This window comes from Ceratotherium simum, chromosome 34 (assembly GCF_057802395.1).
Source record: "Ceratotherium simum simum isolate JZ-2026a chromosome 34, ASM5780239v1, whole genome shotgun sequence".
NCBI lineage: Eukaryota > Metazoa > Chordata > Mammalia > Perissodactyla > Rhinocerotidae > Ceratotherium > Ceratotherium simum.
Window position 1 is genome coordinate 7,631,379 of NC_141933.1, and position 22,093 is coordinate 7,653,471.

Below are 22,093 nucleotides of genomic sequence, written 5' to 3' on the forward strand. Positions count from 1 at the left end.
TGGAGGCAACCAGGGATCCCACCCATCACACCACTCTGACCGAATGCCCCCAGCACAATGGGCAGGTGGCCTAGGCTGGGACACCTCGCACCACCCCCCTCTCCTGGGATCAAGTCCCCTAGCCTCAGTCAGGCACCTACACGCGCTGGCCTCACCCACCTTCTCCCTACCTTGCCAGCCCTTTGCCACCATTTCAAATGACTGTTTACCCTGATTCTTCCTGCTGCTGGGTGGCCCCTGCTTGTTTTAGGGTCCCAGCTGCAACCTCTCCTCCCCTGGGACACCTTCCCTGGCCATGCCGTTCCTACCCCAGGCAGCTGGCTGAACTCAGGAGCCCACAGCCCTCTGGGCAGCATCTTGGGGTTTGTTTATCCCATGGTCTGGATGCAGGAGGGGTGACCTGCCCTGGCACCTGGCTCCACTCCTCTTACTGCCATGGTTTATGGCGGTCATAATCCTGGCTCCCCCTCCCCCACGCGCTCCCCAGCAGCCTGACCCACTGTGGCGGCAGTGTTCAGCAGGGTGGGGACTCGAGAGGGTGGGGCACAAAGGGTTCTTAGGAAGGACTCGGAATGGAGCATCATCTGTCCAGGACTGCCCCTGCCCGGGCTGCCACCCATCCATCCAGAATGCCCCTCCCCCAGGTCCCCTGGGCCACACTTGTCCTCAAGCCGTGTGTCCTTACCCACTTTCCCTCCCTCACAGCCAGCCCCCTATTCCTCTCACACCCCATGCTCTTTCCCACCTTGACTGGCCTCTTCTGTTCTCCAGTTGAAATGTCACTCTTTAGACTGGGAGCCTTCCTGGTGACATTCCCCTGCCCCCAGAACTCTCTCCTTCAGGGAGCTTATGACCATGTGAACTTGTCATGTTCCCCTGCTAACAGGTTTTCTGTGTGAACACCGGGAGGGAAGGGACGTGTGCCGTCTTCTTCCCTGGCGTCCTCGGGATCTAAGCCCCTGTGGAGTGGATGAATGGAGTGTGTGTGACTGAGCGTGTCCTTGAATAAGCCACTGCAGTGTGATTTTGAGCCAGTCACCTACCTCTCTGGGCCTCGCCTTCCTCCACCCCGCCCCCACCACCCCAGCTGTGGGGAATTGGGCAAATAATGTCTTGCCCCCTGAAATTGGGAGGCGTGATCCAGCTCACCTCCAAGCCTGAGCTGCCCCCTCTCCCTCCTGTGCACACGCACCCCAGCTTGTGTCCCAGGCTTCCCTCCCTCTTCAGCCACCCACACAGCACCTCCTCCCAGCCCCGCCCCTCCCAGGTGTCTGCATCAGAGCAGCCAGCTCCCAGGGCACCTGAGACTCCAGGCAGCACACCATGGGGGGTCTAAGGCCCTGGGCCCGATATGGGCTACTGGTTGTGGCCCACCTGCTGGCCCTGGGGCTTGGGGCTGCCATGCTCCAGGTCCTGGAGGGGCCACCAGCACTCCGCCTCCAGGCCAAGCTCAGGGCGGAGAGGGCCACTTTCCAGGCAGAGTACGGGGCCTGCCTGCCACCTGGGGCACTGGAGGAGCTGCTGAGCACCGCCCTGGCAGCCCAGGCCCATGGGGTCTCCAGCCTGGGCAATGGCTCAGAGACCCGGAACTGGGATCTGCCCTCGGCCCTGCTCTTCGCTGCCAGCATCCTCACCACCACGGGTAAGGCTGCCAGGCAGCTGGGCAGGAGGGGGCTCCTGGTGTCCCTGGGGGTGCAGCCCTTTGCCCAGCCCAAAATGCCAGACAGAGCCCAGGCCCTATTAGGCCTGACATCATGGCTGGGGCTCCCCACACCAGCACACCCCAACTGGTATCTCAACTTCAGCTGCCAGGAGGAGTGTGGCCTCTCCCCAGCCCCACCCCCAGGCACCCTTTGAGATCCAGGAAGGTGCCCAGACACTGTGGGCCTGAAGTGAGGCAGGGAACATATTGTGGGATGGGTTCTTGGTTGTGGGGAAATGGAGTGAACCCAGGGAATACAGATTAGGACGACCAACTCAGGGAGGGAGTGTGAGAGAAGGCCCCGAGGGAAGAAGTCCTGATGAGATGTTAGCCAAGGCAAGAAGGTACAGAGATGAGGGATGAAGGAATCCCTGGCAGAGAGAACAGCATGTGCAAAGGCCCAGAGAAATAAAACAATGGGACCCACAGCTTGGGTTTTTTTGTCCTGCAGTGTCTAAATATCTTTTATTTTGTATCTAAATATCGTTTATTATGTCTAAATTTTTTTAAAATTTAAGTCTGTTTTCCAACTTCTTTTGGAAAAATCGAGAAACCTATTTGCACTGAGCCAGAATCCCTGCAAGGTAACATTCTGGCTGGAGTGGAACAGGGCCTGCCCTTTGGGGTAGAGCACATGCTCCCCAGTCCACCCTGGTCCCCACCACTCCCTCTTGTCTCACATCTAGGCATCTGAGTTTGCAACCTCTGGACTGGCTGATCCTGTTCTCCCAGTACACCCGCTCTCTCGTCTCCCCTGCCTTTGCACATGCTTTTCCAGCCTTGGAAGCCCTTTCTCATGATCTCTTGTAGCTCTTCAAGTCAAGTGTCCTAATTTTCCCGCCTGCCTCCCCCACCAAATGGCAGGGCCTGGACAGACTCAGATTCCAGCGCAAGGCCTAGCACACACGTTGACTTGATACACCTTTGGGGAATGAAAGAGCGGGTGGCACTCTGCCCAGTGAATTTGGAAGTATCCGTCAAGGGCAGAGCTGAGGAATCTCTCAGAAAGCCAGGCTCCCTCTGGGGCAGGACAGTAGTTCTCAGAATTGTCCCAGCTACAAGAAGCATGAGAGGACTGTCTCTTTTAATCCTTTCATTTTCCAGAAAAGAAAAGAGTGGCCCAGAGAGGTTAAGAGACTTGCCCAAGACCCCCAGTGAATGAGGAGCAGAACCAGACAGAACATAGGCCTAAACAGTTCCAACAATGTCGGCCACCAGAGGGCAGCCTTCTGCTGGAGGCAAGGTTGGGGGAAGTGGGGACCCCAGCAGGCGTCCCACTCAAGTGCTCATTGCCCACTCTCTCTCTCCTTGCCAGGTTATGGCCACATGGCCCCACTATCGGCAGGTGGAAAGGCCTTCTGTGTGGTCTACGCAGCCCTGGGGCTGCCAGCCTCCCTAGCCCTTGTGGCCTCACTGCGCCACTGCCTGCTGCCTCTGCTCAGCCGCCCAGGGGCCTGGGTAGCCCTCCGCTGGCAGCTGGCGCCAGCCAGGGCTGTGCTGCTGCGGGCAGCTGCACTGGGCCTGCTAGTGGCTGGTACCTTTGTGCTGCTGCCAGCACTGGTGCTGTGGGACCTGCAGGGCGACTGCAGCCTGCTGGAGGCCATCTACTTCTGCTTCAGCTCGCTCAGCACCATTGGCCTGGGGGACCTGCTGCCTGGCCGGGGCCACGGCCTGCATCCACTGCTTTACCACCTCTGCCAGCTTGCACTTCTCGGTGAGTCCAGCCGCCAAGGAGCAGGAGGGGGAGAGGAGGAGGGAAGAGGAGTCTGGACTACAATTCCCATAAACCATTGGGGAGGCTGAGCCTCACTGGTGGAGGGACCCTGCCCTAGGGTGTGGTATAGGAGTTGTAGTTGGAAGAACCCAGGTGGCAGTGTTAGAATTGTGAGTGGCACCAGGTGCCAGGGTGGGTCACCAGGCTGGGAGGTGGGTGGGGCGCATCATCAGCACCCTGAGAGCTGCCCTAGCAACCTCTCCTCCCCAGGTTACTTGCTCCTGGGGCTCCTGGCCATGCTGCTGGCCGTGGAGACATTCGCGGAGCTGCCACAGGTCCGTGCCATGGTGAAGTTCTTTGGATCCAGTGGCCCTTTGACCGCTGAGGACCAAGGTGGCATCCTAGACCAGGATGAACTGGCTCTGAGCACCCTGCCACCCCCAGCTGCACCCTCAGAACAGGCCCCAGCTTGCTGACGGGTGTCAGGTGATAGAGATGAGCTCCTTTCAGGTGGAGCAGCCTGAGGAGGAAGCTGAGTGGTTGGGAAAGCTTCTGCGGAGGGGAGGGGAGGGGTGGATGTGGGGACCTCAGGGAATAATGTGTTGATCAATAAAATGGGCAACAACGCCCACTGTGTTTACGTCTCTTCTTTGGAAATGGGACTTCCCTACAGCGACCAACAAGTCAAGCCCCCATCATCCTACGAAGGCGGAGGTCCGGCCTCCGTCGGCATCTGGCAACCTCAGAGCCCGCCCAGCCCCATTGAGGATCGCAGACAACCTTATCGGCCCACGCCCCGCCCCCTTCCGTCTATTGAAAGCCCCGTCGTCCGGAGAAAGGGCCGGCGCTGGTGTAGCCTTCCCTAACTTTATTGCTCTCCAGCAACAGGAAGGGGAGGGCGGGGGCGCGTTAGCTCACGGCCACCCTTCTCCCCGGGCCAGGCCGGCCCGGGCCCTGCCGTCGGGGAGGGGTTCTGCGCGGCGCTCCTGGGCCCCAGCCCCACGCACACACACTCACACGGACAATAAATGCGGCCCGGACGGCGCGGCCGCCCAGCCGCTCCTGTCCCACGGGGCCGCCCTACCCCCTCCCCGAAGAGGGGCGACGGGGCCCCTCCAGGCCGTGCTCGGCATCCAGGAGAGTCCGGTCCTCCGGGGCGCAGGCCCGGGGCGGCGACGAGAAGAGCTGCGGTCCGACGGGCCGGGAGGGCGCGGCCTCAGCTCAGCACGCAGCGTTCGCGCCGGCTCAGCTGGCGGCTCAGCTTGCGGCGCCGCTGCTCCAGGCCGCGTTCCAGGCGCTCGTCCTCCTCCAGGGCGCTGGGGGGAACGGGTTCAAGTCAGAACCAGCGTCCCGGGTGGGCGCCACCCCTAGTCCACTCCCGGGCCGGACCAAGCACTCCGCGGAGAGCCCCTGCGCCCTCCCCAACTCCCAGCGCATCCCGGCCTCACTCACATCCGCTCTTTGTGGTCCAGGTCCCGGACCAGCTCGTCGCGCTGATTCACCAGCGACACCAGCTCCTCCAGCAGGAGCTGCTCCCGGTGCTGCTGCGCGGCCGTTTTCAGCCAGTCTGAGGGCGGAGGAGGCTGAGGGTCAGAAGGCGCCGGCCCCTACCCTGTGCTAGCGCCCAGCCCCTCCAGCTCCATCTCCCACCTTCGATGGCCAGCATGGCCCGTAGCTCCCGGCTCAGCAGCTCGAACCTCCGCTCCAAGTCCTGCTCCTCGATGCTGGCAGGCGGGGGAGCCAGATCAGGGAATGGGGAACAGGAGGGAGTGCCCAGGACTCTGATCACTCTCCTGCCCCCATCCCACCTCACCACCAGTTCCTGTGTCCCTGTTCCCAGTCCCACTCATCTCCATTCCAACTGTTCTCCAATCATGGATGTTTACATTATCTCGTCCCACCCCCACCAATCTTTTCTAAAAAATAACAATTCAGCAGGATTATTTGGATGAACATTACTCATAAACAGCAAGTTTCAGACTAAAATTATTCTGAAAAATGATCCAAAATGCAAAGGGGGGCAAAACCGCCTCCACCATGCAGGGCTCTAAAGGCAATCATGGCGGAGAGTGGATTCTGACCCCACTCGAGAAAGCAGTTCTGCTCTCTCCAGGCCTTAGTTGTCATTATGTAAAGGAACAGGGTCAGACTGGGCCACTCAGCCCTGTCCCACCTGCGCCACATTTTTCTTTGGGCCTCAGCTTTCTCGTTGGTACAAACAGTACCAATTTAAGAGGTATACACTTTATACAGGAAATTAGGAAAAAATTAGTAAGGTGGCTGAACAATTTCAAAAAGATCTTTGCAGAAAGAAGCAAGGAAAGAATATCTCTAACCGAAGTAGCTAAGATTCCCTCTTCTCCGCAAGCCCTGGGTGGACCTGGGGGTGGGGGGAGCGGGGCGGAACAGGGCAGAGCCAGCACTCACAGCAGCTGCAGCTGATCCTGCCTCCGGATGAGAGCGTTCTTCTTGTTGACCAGTGTGAACCACTCCTGGATCAGCACCTCCTCCTGCAGCCTGTTGGCACCTGAACCAGCCAGGACAGTCACGAGACCTGCCACCAACCGGTGTCAGGAGCAGGGCGGCTGGGGTTGGGGGACGGGGTTTGCACTCTTGTGGCATCCCAGAAGCCAGTGCTGTGTGCCTCCAGCAATCTGCTTTCCGGCTCAGGGTCTCAGCATGCCCAGCTGTAAATGGGGAAGACCACCCCAGCCTCGCCTCCTCCCCACGCCTCCCAAGGTGTGTGGGGAGGAAGGAGGCCTGTGTTGGGGAGTGGACCCCAGATGCCCACCCCACCTGACTCCATGAGGCTCCTCAGCTGTGTCTCCACCTCGGCCGCCCGTCCATCTATCTGCCTCTGCTCCTGTTCCAGGGCCTGCAGCTCTGCACACACGTACTGACTTGTGTCCTGGAACCGTTGCTGGGGTGGAAGGTGGGGGGGGCAAGGGACAGGGTGGGTTCAGCCCAGGCCCTGCCTGGGAAGTGCCCACCCATCAGCTCCCCCCACCTCAGCCCACCTTACCAGCCCAGCCTCCTCCCCTGGGCTTGGCGGTGGCTCCTCCGATGGGGGACTCCCACCTGCAGACAGAGACCAGGCTAAGGTCCCCCCCAAATGACACCTGCCCCCAGGAGGTCCCCAGCTCAGGATCTGTGAGCAGCCTGAGCTGAGCTGGTCCACTACCCTCTCGGAACTACTCACCAGGGAGCTGCTGCGGGGCTGTGGCTGCGGATGGGCTAGGGGCAGGGCTGGGGTCAGGGCTCAGGCCTTCCTGTGAAGGAAGGGGCCAGTGAGGGCTTGGCGGGGCTCTCCAACAGCCCTGCCCTGGAGCCAGCCAGAGCCTCACACATGTAGGGGAGAAGGGGCCTTCAACTCCACACCCTGCCCAACCTTCTGCTTCTCCAGTCCTTCATGCACAGAACTCCTCCCCCTGCCTCCTTCTAGGAAAACTGCCTCCTCCAGCAAAGGACACGGCCTTCACCCTCCTTGGCCCTGAGGTCCTGGGCCAGTCCACTCCCACTCTCCAAGCTGCACAGTCCTTGTTCCTCGGGCCTCACAGGGCTTTTGTGAGAGTCGGGGGTAAAAGGCTGTGAAGAGCCCAGCTGGGGCCTCTCCTTCCCCTCTCATCCCCTCCTCCACGGAGCCCCCTCAGGCCACCTCTGGCTCCCATCACCTAGCGCTGGCATCTCCATCATGGCCAGGACCCCACGCTGTCACATTGAGTGGAACTGATCTGGCCCCATCACCAGACCTAGGGTCATCCATCTCCTGGCCAAAAGGGGGCGCTCTCCCACCTTATCAATTCCCACACCTGGAGACTGCTGTGCTCTTCACACGACACTCAGTACAGGACAGGTTGGCTAGACCTACCAATTTCAGCCTGGAAGGGCAGAGCTGGCCCTTGATGTCCCCTGCCCTGGAGACTTGCTGGGACTGTCAGCCCTGGGGGCCCCCAACTTCCGGCTCAGCTGAGAGCTTGACCCCCTTTGGTGGTACCTGCTCTGGTCACCTTTCCAGGTCACAGGGCAGGGAAAAGGAGTTAAGCTACCCCACTGTCTGCCCCACCCTGCACCCCTGTGAGAGGCAGCCCTGGATGTCCCCAGCTTAGGTCCCATCCCCTCTGGCCTGGGTCAGTGGCGGCCTCTTCACCATGCCCTGCCTGTTGACTCCACCCTCAAGCCTCCATTGAGGAGTCTTCCTAAAACCTTCACCCGATGGTGTCACCCTCCCCACGCCCCCCTCAGCCCCCAGCCTCATTGCCAAGGCCTGTTGGCAGCTCCAGCCTCAACTCCTACTATCCTGAACCCCACCCAGACGCCACCCTCCGGCCACAGCGACGGACTTTCGCTTCCCCAAACAGCTTCCTCAGCCTGGAGCCTGCCTCTGTCTTGGGCTGCTGGACACCAACTCGACCCTCATGACCCGGCTCAGCTCCGCCTCCTCCAGAGGCCCCTTTGGGCTCCCACGCCGCTTTCGGCCTCCTGCCTGATCTTCATGCCTCCTGAAGCCTCGTCGGATCCCCAGGCAGGGCAGATGCTCCCCCCATGGCCTCCTGGGCCTCCCCCATCACAGCTCCCACCCCCACCCACCCCATCATGGCTGTTGGTCACCCGTGTCTCCCTGACCAGAGCTGGCCTCTGCAGACAGGGTGGGGCCCAGGGAACACACTCAGGGTACACAGATTAACGATAATAGCCGACATCAATTAAGCGCCTATGTTTTGGGCACTGTGCCTGTATTGGCTCACTTCTCCCAACAACCCTGTAAGGCGGGGACAATTACCATCCCCACTTTACGGATGAGGAAACTGAGAGTCAGAGATGAGGCTCAGACAGGGCCTGGCCTAGGGCCCAGGGCTGTCTAATCCCAAGGTTTGCTCCCAAGCTCGGCCACCAATTTGCCGTTTCCCTCTGGGCCAGTCATGCCCACTGGGCTTCTGTTTGTGACCTTGTATATAAAATGGGGAGAAACCCCAGCCCTGTGGAACCTGGGGGTTGCAGGGCTCCAGATAGGCATCTTTTTAGACAGCACCCCGAAGTGATGCCTCAAGGCCACTTTGCAAAGAACTTTCATGTGTTTGCTCCTCATCCTCAGGGAAAGAGCACAGAGAGGTTAAGTGGCTTGCCGGGGATCACACAGCCAGTCAATAGTGCTGAGCCCAGCAGAGGGCGCCATTTTAGAGTTCAGGCTCAGAACCTGGGCTCACACTTGTAGCAACCCCCTTTGCCTCCTTCATCTCTCTGAGCCTCAACATTCCCACCTGCAAATGGGGTAGTCATTCCTTCCTGGAAGGGGCACTGTGAGGACTCAATGAGGAGTTGATGAGGGGTGCTGGGGGCAGGCCAGGCACACAGCGAGGGCTCAACTGACAGGGCAGGCAGAGGCAGGAGAGTGGAGAAACCCCAACCTCAGCAGCAACCGAGCTTACTCATGCCAGCCCTGATGGGCATTCCAACGCTTCCTCGTGTCTGACCCAAATTCCCCTTTCTACACCCTCATGTGTGGTTCCTCCTCCAGGAAGCCTTGCTGGGCCGCACCGGAGGCATGCTGCCCTCCTCATGGCGCAGATTCAGCCCCACCTCAGCTTCAAGGAGCCTGACTTCATCCCACTTCAGGACTTTGGGAGCTCCCCGGGGCGGGGGTAGGCCTGACGTCCTCCCACTGCACGCATGGGGGATGGGGGATGGGGGATGAGAGTGGCCAACGAGGAGGAGGCTCCTCCAGCCCCACGGGCCACATATCTCCTGTGAGACCAGGGCTGGAGGGGGCCCTGGCTTGGAAGGACCAGATGCTGGGACTCGGGCCCAGAACAGTGTAGGATGGGGCCTCCCCTTTAAGATTTAAAGAGCCACTGACACACATTAACGGGGCTGTGGCCAGAGGCCAACAGACAAGCCAAGGGTGCTCTGTCCCTCTGACTCCTGCCTATCACATCTCCTGTGGGTGCCTCCGGTGCCCTCCTGTCTCTCATTCACAGGCTCAACGCTGCGCCTCTGACCCTGCACTCAAGGCTCCTGCTCCCCAGGCCAGCCACATCACTGCCTGCGGACCCTACAGAGATGACTGGCAGTTCCTAAATGAGAGCTGAGCTTTCCAGGTGCCATGTTGATGCTTGTGCAAGTCCCTCCACTCAAGAACTCCCCTCCCATTCTTCACCCGGGAAACCTGCCCATCTGAGCAGCCTAGCTCAAATGGCTGCTTCTTCCAGAAAGCCTTTCCTTTCCTCTCTTTCTTAGACTCAGGGGTCATCCCTGGGCAGCTGAAGGCTTGCAGCGACCTCTGCTATCACAGGCAGGACGGGGCAGTGGTTGGAACCCCAGCTGGAAAGCCCGTGGCCTGGACTTCAGCAGCTCTGAGTCCTTCAGCAAATCATTGTCCTCTCTGGGACCAACTTCCCTTCAATGAAGTGACCACATGACACTGTGGGAGACTCTGACCCGAGACGTGCAGGGGGTCGGGGGACATAGGTACCCAGCAGGGCCTCCCATCTCCAATCTCCCATTATCAGAGAACGGACGACACTGGTCTCCAGCATCTGGAGTTAAAAACCCAAGTCAGAGAATTTGGGGGCTGGAAGACCCTAGAGAGACCCCTTGAGTATGGAAACCCGGCCCCCAGCTTATAGGGCAGCGGTGGCTGCTGGCTGACCTCGGCCACCTGCAGGGAAAGAAATGCCCCAATCCACTTGACAGTCCATAAACAGCGCTGCGCTGGGTGCTGACCACATGGAGCCTTCTGGGAACTTCCCACTACAGCCATGATTGCACTAACTGGGTGCCAAGCGTTAAAAACCACGAGCATATATCCCAAGGCTGGCAGCAAAATCGGGACCCTGTCCCAGCAGCGGCTCTGGGCTCGCATGTGACCCCTGATGAGGAGCTCACTACGTCGCCAGGGGACTCTTCCGCGGCCCCACGGTCCCTCCAATCAGAAAGCGGCTCCCCGCGTCCAGCAGAGGCCCACCACCTGTGCCCTGGGGTCCCTGGGGCCCCGCCCCTTCTCTGCCCGGCTCCCCATGACCCCCCGCCGCAGGAGGCCACTCACCGCAGCCGCGGCTCCGGCTCCGGCTCCGGCAGCGCCCGCGGCTCCCGAGTCCGGCTCGTCCACCGAGAAGGAGCTGCTGTTCCGCAGCCGCGAGCGCCTCTTCTTGAGCAGGTCGGCGTCGCGCACGTGGGAGAAAGAGCCATGCGCGCGGGGCGGGGGCACTGGCCCGGCCTCCCCGTTGACCGACGGCCGCCGAAGCTTCACGCCGCCCCCGGCGCCCGGCGCCCCCGCCCCGTTCAGCAGCCCCTCGGCCGGGGGCACGGATGCCCGGGCTCCGGGGCCGTCGGGGGACTCCACGGAGCGCGCCTCCTGGGCGGCCTCGGCCCCTCGCTCCTTGGAGGCCGCCTTGGGGGCCGCCCCGTCCGCGCGGTTCACGGCCTCCTTGGGCTCCTCGGGCGCCTCAGCCCGGTGCTCGCGCAGCCGCTGCGCCAGGCCGCCGGCGTCCAGGGCATCAGGCGGGCTCGGCTGGGCGCTGGCCACGCGGTAGGTGCCGGCGCCGCCGCCGCCCTCCAGCTGCACCAGCTGCAGCTCCTGCCCCGTGCAGAAGGCGCGGATCTGGCACAGGTACGTCATGACGATGAGCTTGTCGGGCACCGACAGCAGCACCATGTCCGCCGGCTCCAGCAGCCGCGACACGCCCAGGGCCGCGAAGCCATCGAAGGCCTGGAAACCGGGCGCTCTGGGTCAGCGGCGGCGGGCGTTACCCAGCTACGCGGCAGCCCTGCGGCGCCCCGCAGAGAGGATCCTCGCGACGGGCACGCCGGGGTTTGCCTATCAACGCCTTCACCTTCCTATTGGGGGAAACCTAGCAACAGGCCCCGCCCTCGCGTTACCCAGCAACTGCACACCGAGGGGTGGTTTTGGAAAAACCATCTAGTGGAAATATGCTTTAAAAAAACAAAACTAAAGCAAGGAAAACGAACAATTTAAAGACCAAAAGAGTAGAAAGTGGCAGAACTTCCAAAAGCCATGGCTGGGGCCCTGCAGCCCACAGATTCCTCTCCTACAGACACAGAGAACCCAAATCTTGGACCTATGCCTGGCTCTAGAGCCTCTTCCCCTTCAGGCATTGCTTCCTCCCCATCTCACCTGCTTGTTGTTCTGTTTGATGTTGAGGGGGTCGAGGGAGGCATAGTCGCTGCAGAGAGAGCACTGGTCAGAGACTGCATTCACACCGCCCTCCCAGCGGGCTCCCCCACTCATTGCCACCCCCTCTGGCAGCTCACATCTTGTCCGGGTAAAATCGGTGCAGGATGGCACAGAAGGCCAAGCCGTTGCGCCAGGATGTAGTGAAGTTGGTTACGCGGACGCCGCGGTAGCCAGCGGTGACTTCCTGGCACCACTCCAGCAGGGACTGGCTGGAGCTGACCGGGGCAGATGGTGCCTGGGGACACAGGGAGGGGCTTAGGGAATGTGAACATGGCACCTGTGCCCTCTGCACCTTGGGCACAAAACAGCCCTGGGTCTGGGTTTGCAGGGGTCACCGGAGACTACTGGCCAGAACCTCAGGCCAGGCAAAGGGATTCCAACTCTGGGGTTATCTACCAAGGTCACCTAAAAGATCAGTGGCCCCCAGGCAAGATCAGAGCTCATCAGCAGCCATACTTCAAGTTCAGCCCAGAAAATCAGCTTAGGGGTGTCCCACTCCATGCAGCCCAGGGAAGACAAGGTGGGGGAGCCAGGGCATCCTGAGAGAGGAGGGGGTGAGGGGGCTCCTTGAAGCTGAGCCCCTGTCCACCCCACTCCAGTCGACCAGGTGGGTCCATGCAGAGCCGCCGTTCGCTCAGCCCCAGGTTAGTGGGAAGCAGCAGACTGGGCCCTCGGCGGCCCCCATCCCTACCTGGCTGCCCGGCAGCCTCCCGTCCTCTTCAGGCTCCTCTGGGGAAGAGGCCCCCGAGGGCCTGGGCACCCCAGCCCCTGCCCCACTGGCCACCTGAGCCTCAATCAGGCTGGCCTCTGGGAGGCTTCCCTCAGCTGCTTTTCCCTTCTCGGTTCCTGAGACCCCAGCCTCTGCTTCCTGGGCCTCAAAAATACCAGATTGGTTCTCTGGAGGCCCTAAAACCCCCGTCTCTGCTTCCTGGGCCCCCCAAACCCCAGATTTGGCCTCTGAAACCCCCAAAATCCCAGCCTCTGCCTCCTGGACCCTCAAAACTGTAGTTTCTGCTTCTGCTCCCACGGACCCTAAAACTCCAGCCTTAGTGAGTGGGGCTCTTAAAGCCTCATATTTGAGGGTGCCCCAGAGCCCTGCCTCCTGTACCCCTGAAGTCTTAGCCTTTGCCTTCTCAGCCTCTGAAACTGTAGTTTCTGTCTGTTGAGTCCCCAGTCCCTCAGCCTCTGCCTTTCCAACCTCTAGCCCTGAGACTCTTGAATCCGCCACCTCTGTCTCCTGGGCCCCTGCTATCTCAGTCTCTACCCCTAGGACCCCTGAACCCCCAGCTGCTACCTCCTGGATCTCCAATATATGAGTTTCTGCTATCTCACTCTCTACCCCTGGGACCCCCGAACTCCCCACCTCTGTCTCCTGGGTCTCTGCCATCTCAGCTTCTAGCCCTGGGACCCCTGAACACCTAGCTTCTATCTCCTGGGTCCCCAATATCTCAGCTTCGGCTACCTCACTCTCAAACCCTGGGACCGCTGAACCCCCTACCTCTGTCTCCTGGATCCCTGCTCTCTCAGATTCTATCCCTGAGACCCCTGAAACCCCCACCTCTGTCTCCTGGGCCCCCAATATCTCAGCCTCTGCCCTCCCAGCCTCAGTCTCTGGTACCCTGGAACCTCCCACCTCTGTCTCCTGGGCCCCCAATATTTCAGATTCTCCTATCTCAGCTTCTATCCTCAGTACCGCTGAACCCCCAGATATCTCCTGGGGCCCCAATATCTCAGCTTCTGTTATCTCAGTCTCTATCTCTGGAACCCTGGAACCCCCCACCTCTGTTTCCTGGGTCCCTGCTATCTCAGCTTCCATCCTTGAGGCCCCTGAACCCCCAGCTGCTATCTCATGGGTCCCCACTATCTCAGCTTTGGCTGTCTCAGTCTTGAACCCTGGGACCCCTGAACCCCCTATCTCTGTCTCCCAGATCCCTGCTATCTCAGATTCTATGCCTGAGACCCCTGAAACCCCCACCTCTGTCTCCTGGGCCCCCAATATCTCAGCCTCTGCCCTCCCACCCTCAGTCTCTGGTACCCTGGAACCTCCCACCTCTGTCTCCTGGGCCCCCAATATTTCAGATTCTGCTATCTCAGCTTCTATCCTCAGCACTGCTAAACCCCCGGGCATCTCCTGGGACCCCAATACCTCAGTCTCTGCCATCCTAGTCTTTGTCCCCAGAACTTCTGAACCCCCAGCCTCTGTTTTCTGGGTCTCCAGTACCTCACACTTTGCTGTCCCAGCCTCTGTCCCCAGGGCCCCTGAAATCCTCACCTCTGTTTTCTGGGCCCCCAGTTCCTCCGACTCTGCCACTCCAGCAGCCTCTGACTCCAGGAACCCTGATCTCCCTGCCTCTGTCTCCTGGGCCCCCAATATCTCAGCTTCTGCTGTCCCGGTCTCTATCTCTGGGAACCTTGATCCCACTGCTTCTGTCTCCTGGGTCCCCAACACCTCTGACTCTGCCTCCCTAGTTTCTGTTTCCAGGACCCTTGAATCCCCAGCTTCTGCCTCCCAGACCCCCAGATCCCTAGACATCGCCCCCTGGTCAGCTGCTGGTGGGGCCCCCTGGTACCTGCTCACCTGGGGCCTGACGCTCGCTGCTCCAACAGAGGGGCCCTGCTCCAGGCCTGTCCCCCCAATACCAGGGGCTCCACCCCTCACCTCTGCATCCTCTCTCTCCTGGCCTGTAGCAGCCCTGGCCCCTCTGAGGTCACCGAGATCCCCGGAGTGACCTGCGGGCTCTGCTAGAGGTGGGCTCAGGATTGTGGGAACCTCATCCCTGGTCCTAACCCCCATCCTCCCCTGAGAACTCCTTGGAGGAACCTCAGGAGTCCCCTTGAATCTTGCCTCAGATGTCACCCCTGTAGCCTCTGGTCCTTTAGTGTCCACGTGTCTCACCTGTGACCTCTGCTCAGCATCCACTTGACTAACTTCTGAACTCTCTTTGGTTTCCCCAACTCTGACCTCTGACCTCTTAGTGTTCACCTCTCTGACTCCTGACCCATGCTCAGTGGCCACCCCACTCTCCTCTGGCCTGTCCCCAGCGACCCCCTCCTCAACTTTGGCTTTCTGCCCTCCCGAAGAGTCTCTGGAACCTCTGTCCTCAATGCCTGGGCCCGGCCCGGCTCCCTGGGCCTCTGTCCCTTCCTGAGGGCTTGCCTGGGCCTGGGTCTCCCCGGCAGAACCCACTCCTGCCGGGGGAGGCCCTGAGGCTTTGGGGGCCTTGTCCTCCCCTTGGGGGACTGGGGGCCAGGGGGCATCAGAGCCTTTCCGGAGCCGAGGAGCTGGGGTGGGGGCCACATCCTGGTCTGGCTCTCTGGAGGACCTGAGGAGAGAGCAAGAAGAGGCGTTGTGGGGCTTCATTTGGCCACTCATTCTCAGCCCCACCCCCCACCCTTCAGCTTGCTGGGGCACTGGAAAGGCAGGCTGGGAGGGGGAGCGTAGCTTCCTAACAGTGGGCAGGGGGTGGGGAGTGGGGCTGGTTCCAAAGCTCACCTCGTCTCCAGTGGGGTTCCCGGGGGCCTTGGGGCCTCAGGCCCCACCTGGCCCCCAGCTACAGTAGCTGGTTCTGCCCCCTGGCCCCGGGAGGCCCTGGTTGGGGGCGCAGGAGCACTCACAGGGGCTGGGCTGTTATCCTCAGCACTAGAAGGGCTGGCAACTGGGGAGGAAGGAAGGGAGGGAGCACTGAGGCCTGGGCCCTGTGACTGGAGGTCCAGTCCCCCCACCCCAGCCTGGGCCTCACCTGTCTGCCGGGGTTGCACTCGGCCCTCCTCCTCCTCCTCACGAAGTGTCCTCAGCTCCCGAGAGGGATCTGGGGGATTCGGGGGGCAGGGTCAGCCCAGGGCAGGGCCCTACAGGTCTGACCCCCCTCCCCCCAACTAGAGCACTGGGCCTACCTGGGAAACGCCCCAGCCTCAGGGCACCGCCCCGGCCTGCGAGAAGAGACAGGCCCACAGATGCAGAGAAAAAGAGAGAGAGAACCACAAGGACAGACGAGAAAAAGCCTTAACAAGCCAAAGTGAGGGATGAGGAAGCTGGTGGCTGAGCATGAGCGTGGGCGGTGAGGGGTGGGGAGATGGGACTGCAGCCCCTCTTCATGCTTTTGGCCCAGCTGTCTCAGGGCAGGCACCCCCTCAGGGGTGAGGAGAGGGCCAGGGGCATGGGGAGGCACTGGGAACCCATCCTGCAGGACTGGGCTAAGGACCCAGGCCACCATGGGACCAGGAGCCACGTTGGGCCAATCAGGGCTGCCGGCTGGTTGTGAGCTCCATCACTGGGTGGGCACAAGCTGGCCTGCCCATCACAGCAAATGGCTTATGGCCCGGGTTATCCCCACCCTCACTAGGTCTCCATGATGTCAATCCACAGCAGGCTGTGGGCCCACCTGGCTGGGGGACACGAGCCCGTGCCTCAGGGGCCCCTGGACCATTAGCCTCCTCCTCGTCACTCTCAGCAAAGTCGTCCAAGTTGCCCACGTCACTGGGCTTCACGCTCATGAGACTCGCGAGACTCTGCATGTCATCGTCCCTGGGGGTCAGAAGTCAGGGGTGAGGGCTGGGGTCAGAGCTGGCAGACCAGGGCCAAGGAGGGCAGGCAGACACTCACGTGGCGCGGCCCTCCCGCAGCAGCACCCCCGAGAGAGTGAGGCTCAGCTCCGCGTGCACCACCTTCACCGACTTGGGCTTCAGCCGCAGCCGCAGCGGAACCTGGGCGGGCACGGGCCCCGCGTGGCGGGCCAGGTCCACCTCGGCCGTGGCCAGCACCTTCCGCTGCCCCTTGGACTCCTGGGGGCCGGGGGGAGGGGCAGAAGGAGCGTCAGTGCTGCCCCTGAGTCCCCGAGACCCCAGGCCCCAGCCCACCCTGGCCACTCACATTCTCAATAATAAACGTCCACTCTTTGGCCTCATACTGGTCCACGTGCGGGTCCTGGGAAAAATGGGCACTGATGAGTACAGGAGCTGCTGGGGTGGGGGCAGTGCAGAGGGGAGAGGTATTTGGTTGGGGCCTTCACACATGCTGGGCCCTCCTGCCTAGGAAGCTCCCCAGCTCTCCTGGTCCCAGCTGTCTCTCATCCCGCACGTGGCGGATAAATGTCACCTCCTCCAAGACCTCCTGCGCTGCTCATGCTGAGTAGGCCCCCTGCCTCCGTTCTTGGTCTCACCCATCTGTTCTTTCCTATTTGGATTGATAAGCCACCAGGGGACCCCGTGGCTGCCCAGGAATATAACTGCCCACCCATTCTCATCTATGCAGGAGGGTCAGAGACTCACCCTGTATAGGGTCACGGAGATGTCCACATTCTCCGGCACCATCCACACCACGGTGCCCCGGTATGGGTTCTGGATGCCCGGTTGCCAGCTGTGGGCCTAAAATGAGCAGTCTGAGTCCTTCCCCCAATCTTGACTCTCCCCTTCATCCCTTACCCCTATCTCCAACCTTGACCCCATCTTTCTCTCCCTTCTGTGGATTCTGATCTGAACCTGACTCCATTCCCCCATCAGCCCTCACCCACTTTCCCCGCATCCACCATTGGCCCCACCGCCAACCTGGACCCCCAGTTGACATCCTCCCCCACCTTGGAGCAGATGCGTCGGTTCCGCCGGGTCCATACCACCACCAGCTTATCTGGCTGCCTAGGGGCATGGAGAGGGGGCTACTCAGTCAGGCCCACCCTGCCTCTCCATCTCCTCCAGGGTCTCCCTTCTGCCCACATCCCCCTCCCCCAGGAGAGGGCCTGGACGGCCCCTTATCTGGGGCCACAGGGAGCAGGGTGGGGCTGCTAGGCAGGGTGGGGCCAGAGCAGAAGGGCAAAGGCCCGAAGTGGGTCAGGGATTATGAAGAAAGAGTGAGAGAGTCAGAGACCTACAGAGACAGGCACACACGGAGACAGAGATACACAGAAACACAGCAAGGAGCCTGCAAGAGACACGCAGACTCAGAGACACAGGGGGAGGCAGACTCGGGGTAAAAGGCCGTTCACCCACAAATATTTGTGGAGTGCATACTCTAAACCCGGCCCAGTTCACGGGCAGAGCAGAGGAGAGGAGAGGCAAGACCCTTCTTGGAGGACAACAGGGGTGGGAAAAGAGTGCCAATCCAGGAGGGACACAAATTAACAAGCTGACTCAGGGAGACAGGAGAGAGCCGCTGGGGTCTCCTTGAGGTTGGGTGTCTGAGCAGAGGTATGACTGGGGGAGGGATGGGCCACATGAGGTCTGGAGAGGCAGGGCTCCAGGTAGAGGGAATGGCCAGGGCAAGGGTCCGAGGTTGGGGGGAGGCGCATGGTCAGAGCAGGGCAGAGGGTCAGCTCGTCATTAGACACCCTCCCGCGGCCTTCCATGCCCAGCTCTTTGCTGGGCCCAGGGGCCCCTCGAGTCAGCCATGCTCCCCACCTCTCAAACCCAGAGCCCTGGACCCTAGCTCTGCAGGGTCTCTGACTCCCACGAGGGCATCAAGGAAGACTTCCAGAAGGTGACATCTAAGATGAACAGCATACACAGGGGCAGGCTCAGAGGAGAGGCAAAGAGATGTGGGGAGACAGACAAAGCGAGAGGAGAGAGTCATCTGCGCAGGGCCCAGTCCCAGACACGGAACTGACACGTGGCTGGGCCTGGGAGGGAGAGGGTCCCTTTGGGTTAGAGGGTCCAACCAGTGCTCAGAAGGATGGGGATGGAGGAGGGGACCATCAGGCTGAGGGCAGCATGAGAGCCCTCCTTGCCTGTACCCAGTCCCACGCCAAGATGCTCAGGTTCACCTAGCTCACTGCCCCTCTGGAGGCTGAGCCAGAATAAATGGCTCTCCTGTCAACCCCTAAGGATGCTGAGGCCCAGAGAGGCTGGGGGCCAAGCAAGGTCACACAGCTAAGCTTAGAGCCAAGCTCCCCTCCCTGACCCCAAACTGCAGGCGATGGCTGAGCAAGGGTGGCCATGGGGCCTTCCCAGAAAGGGGAAGCGGACAGCGGCTGCCTAGAGAGGGCGGGGCCTGTCTAGGCAGCCTGACTCAGGCTAGGCACGCCCTCCAGGGGAGGTGCCACCTGGGCAGGGGCAGCTTCCTAGCCTGGGCTCCAGGCTAAGAAGCCCTGGTGGCCCTGCCCCCCGCCATGACTCAGATGCACTGACACTGTCCCACACCTCAGCCTGCTCTCCACGACCATGCCCAGCGTCCTCCTGGCCTCGCCCAGGATGCTGCGACAGAAGGCAGAAGCCAGAGGGCAGGGTTCAAGTCCCAGCCCCGTGCTGTGTTACCCCAGCCAGCCCCTGTCCTCTCTGAGCCCAGCCAAATGGACTGGACGGCCCTCTGGCTGGCCCAATCAAGACCAGGGAGATGGCTGCTGCCCAAGGGACCCCAGCCTCCTTCTCACTCCCCTCCCCTTGGACCCCACGGTCCCTTCCTGCCCCAGCAGCCTCTTGGGAGCCTAAATTTAGCCCCGCCTGGCGGGTGAGGCCCCCACAGCTGTGCCCTAATCCAGCCAAGGGAAGCTGACACCAGTGAGCACGTATATTTAGGGTGTGACGCAGGGGCCCGGGCAGCTGTGGGTGGGAGCATGTGAACGAGATGCCCCTGGGCCCTTCCCCTGGGCCCTTCGGCAGTTAGGGCCAGGTCCTCCACCCTCCCCACATATCTCCCCCCACCCCACCACCTCACCCTCCCCAGACCCTCTCCTCCCGGATCCACAACCTCCTAGGCCCTCAGGCCCCTTTAAGCTGTTCACCACCTCCCCCCTCATCCCTCCCAGCGCTCAGTTTCCCCTTTTAAGGACATTGTGGAGACGTATCCTGCCTCCCAGCGCCCACTCTGGCTGAAGGGCGGCTGGCTCCTCTGGCTCAACAAGTGGGCAGGGGAGGAGGGGGCAACATCCTTGTTCTGAGTTGGATTAAGGCCCATGGAGGTTTCTGTCCCAGCACAGCCACCGCAGACCTCAAAACTTACTCCCTTTTCTGAGGCCATCCTGAACCATCCCTCTGGCCAAAAACATGAGGCCTCCCTTCCCCCATCCCTGAGCACAGCTAAGGAAAGTGTGGGCACAGACAGATTCTCAGGCCTAGAAGTCCTGACCTCTGCTCCCCAAAAGCTGCCCACACCCCCCAACGCTAGGGGTCCCCCAAGCGGCAAGGGCACTTTTGAGTCCCTGTGCCTGGGACAGCAGGGCCCAAGCTGGGGTAGGGGGTCCCTTTAGCCATTGGGCTGGGGCAGGGTTCTCTCAGCCTCCAAAGGCCAGATGGGGTCCTGGCCAGTCTGGGGAGCCCCCCAGGCCTCGCGCCCACTCACCATTTCTTGGTGCACTCTACCACCAGCTCGTGGTAACAGGCCACAAACTGGAACTTGGCGGCCCGCTTGCCCACGCGCTGCAGGCGCTTCCACACCGAGGTCATGGCCCCCGCCGCCCCCGCCGCCCGCTCCTCAGACGCGGGGCTCCCGCTGGCCCGCGATCGCCGGCCCGGCCCCCGTCCCCATGGCCTCCCGGGCTCCTATCCGCGCCGCCCGCCCCGTCTGTGCGGAGGTGCCGGAGGCTCGGACCCGGGGCCGCTAGCCCGCTGCCGCGGCTGGGGCCCGCCGGGTGGTCTGGCTGAGTCGGCGGGGTCGTCTGGGGCGCGCCGGGTCGCGGGAGCGCCGAGCCGCGAGCGCGCCGTTTCCTGGAGCCGCACCCCCGTCGGAAGGCGGGCGGGGCTCTGGCGGGGGCGGGGGCCGGGCGGCGGCGTGGGGGCGGGGCGGCCCGGCTTCCGGGGCCTCGCGCCGTGACCGCGGTGCGGGGGAAGAGGGGGGACCGCAGCGCCCGCTCGATGCGCGCCGAGGCGTGTGGACACGCGGCCCGGGAGAGGGCACCTGGCAACTCGGTGCCGCCTCCCTTCCTGCCCGCAGCCCGGGGAGGTAGGTCCTGGTGGCCCCATTTCAGAGCCTGGGGAAACAGAAACCCAGAAAGGGGAAGAGACTTGCTCAGGGTCACACTAAGAATCTGGGCCAGAGCCAACTGTCCTAACACTGGGGTGGCATACCCCTGCTACCACCCACGTCTTAACCAGAGCAGGAAGGCACAGGGTCAGGGGCCAAGCTAGGTGGCCCTACCTGTGGGCAGCACCCATTCGCTGGTCTCAGAATCTGACTCTTCAGCTGTCCTGTGGGAAGATGGTCCCAACATCCCACAAGGAGCTGAATTCCAACAAGTGTGTGACCTTGGGCAAATCGCTAACCCTCTGAGCCTCAGTTTCTCCTCCTGTTAAATAGGGATAATTATAGTTCTGCCCTTAGAGTCATTGAGAGGATGAAACCTTGGATAGCATTTAGTACGGAGCCTGGCTGATTTTGCGAGGTCTCATTAAATGGAATCCGTTATCATGGACAGGAAAGAGTGTGTGTGTGTTTACTCTCCCTCCCCTGAGAAGCCTGCCCTGGGTGTTAGCCGCTGTTCACACCTAGATTAGAGTACTTATCGTTTATCGCCTACCGGCTGCCCCGAATGGTAATGAGTGGCTGCAGGTGTCAGGTCCTGACTTAGAGAACTGCCCTGGGGCAGCACCTCAGTGGTTCCCTACCCACAGTGCCAGCGCTCTGCAGGGTTTGTGAATGGACGGAAGCCTGGTGCTTGATAAACACTCGGTGAACAGGCAGTCTGATCTGCCAGGAGTGCCAGCTGAGTTGTCTCCAGGAGGCAAGTGACTGTGCAACAGAGCTTGGAGATGAGGGCCCACAAGCCTAAGTGTGCAACTTTGAGGTCTTCTCTTGGTCTCAGGAAGTTGTGGGGGTGTTGTGTGTGCGTGGTCTGAGCCTCCACCGTCCCCAGATGTGCAAGCGTCTTTCAGCGGGTCTGACACTAGGTTCGGCTCCCAGTCTCAGAGGTGTGGTCCTCAGTTTCCTCTGTTAAGAGAAAGCCTTTTATATACAACCCTAAAGGTCACAAGTGTGTGGGGTGGGGGAAGAGCCAGGCAGTCTGTATGAGACTAAGTGCGGAATGGGGGTGTCTGGGACCCCAATCACCCCTCACCGCCGCTGGGAGTCTCAAGCACCAAAGCCTGGGGCCCTGCCCCCATCTGCCCTCCAGGGCTTGTCTGGCCTATGGGGAGGCCTGGAGCACCGCGACGTCACCCCCTTCGGCCTCTGCAGCTCTCCCCTCTCACACATAGGGCACTCACTAGCTCCCAAGCCCTTTCTGGAGGCGCCTTCCCCTCTCCCTCTCCCCCCCTCCCCAAGGGCCCCTTGGCCTGCCGGCTCGGGCCCACCCATTTCCTGTGCCGCCCCAACTCCGCCTCCACTCGGGGTGGAAAGTTTCTCTCCTCAAGATGGGCGGCTCCTTCACCTTCCTTCCCGGCTGGCCAGGAAAGCCCAAAGCGACTGGGCAGGGGGGTTGGGCTCCCAGGCCGCAGGTCAGAGACGGGAAGTGACTCGCCCGAAGTAACACAACCTCGAGACCAGGCTCGGCCAGCTGGGAAGGCTGGGCACCCCCGCCCGGAGCGGGAGGATTCGCACCCTGCAACCAAGCATCGCTTCCACGCG

General features: G+C 61.5%; 2 protein-coding genes across 11 annotated transcripts; one reads left to right on the forward strand and one right to left on the reverse strand.

Moving 5' to 3' along the window:
* Window positions 1–56: 56 nt before the first annotated feature.
* On the forward strand, window positions 57–3,994 carry KCNK7 (potassium two pore domain channel subfamily K member 7). Its single transcript, XM_004437607.3, has 3 exons — window positions 57–1,642; window positions 3,018–3,416; window positions 3,687–3,994. The coding sequence occupies exons 1-3, from the start codon at window positions 1,324–1,326 to the stop codon at window positions 3,890–3,892; spliced, it is 924 nt and encodes a 307-aa protein (XP_004437664.1). The 5' UTR covers window positions 57–1,323; the 3' UTR covers window positions 3,893–3,994.
* Window positions 3,995–4,264: 270 nt separating this feature from the next.
* EHBP1L1 (EH domain binding protein 1 like 1) lies at window positions 4,265–20,200 on the reverse strand. Of its 10 annotated transcripts, none has more exons than XM_087422645.1 (20): window positions 19,874–20,200; window positions 17,181–17,238; window positions 16,876–16,971; window positions 16,478–16,531; window positions 16,211–16,389; window positions 15,990–16,132; window positions 15,348–15,416; window positions 15,101–15,263; window positions 14,186–14,930; window positions 12,299–12,475; window positions 11,685–11,842; window positions 11,548–11,596; window positions 10,459–11,121; window positions 6,616–6,685; window positions 6,439–6,494; window positions 6,213–6,336; window positions 5,844–5,943; window positions 5,067–5,140; window positions 4,869–4,983; window positions 4,265–4,732 (listed from the first exon to the last, which is right to left on the reverse strand). In XM_087422645.1, the coding sequence occupies exons 1-20, from the start codon at window positions 19,975–19,977 to the stop codon at window positions 4,633–4,635; spliced, it is 3,297 nt and encodes a 1,098-aa protein (XP_087278771.1). In that variant the 5' UTR covers window positions 19,978–20,200; the 3' UTR covers window positions 4,265–4,632. The 10 variants fall into 10 exon arrangements, with proteins under 10 accessions (XP_087278771.1, XP_087278770.1, XP_087278768.1 ...); XM_087422644.1 differs by having other exon boundaries at window positions 12,299–12,481; XM_087422642.1 differs by having other exon boundaries at window positions 13,880–14,930.
* Window positions 20,201–22,093: the final 1,893 nt, after the last annotated feature.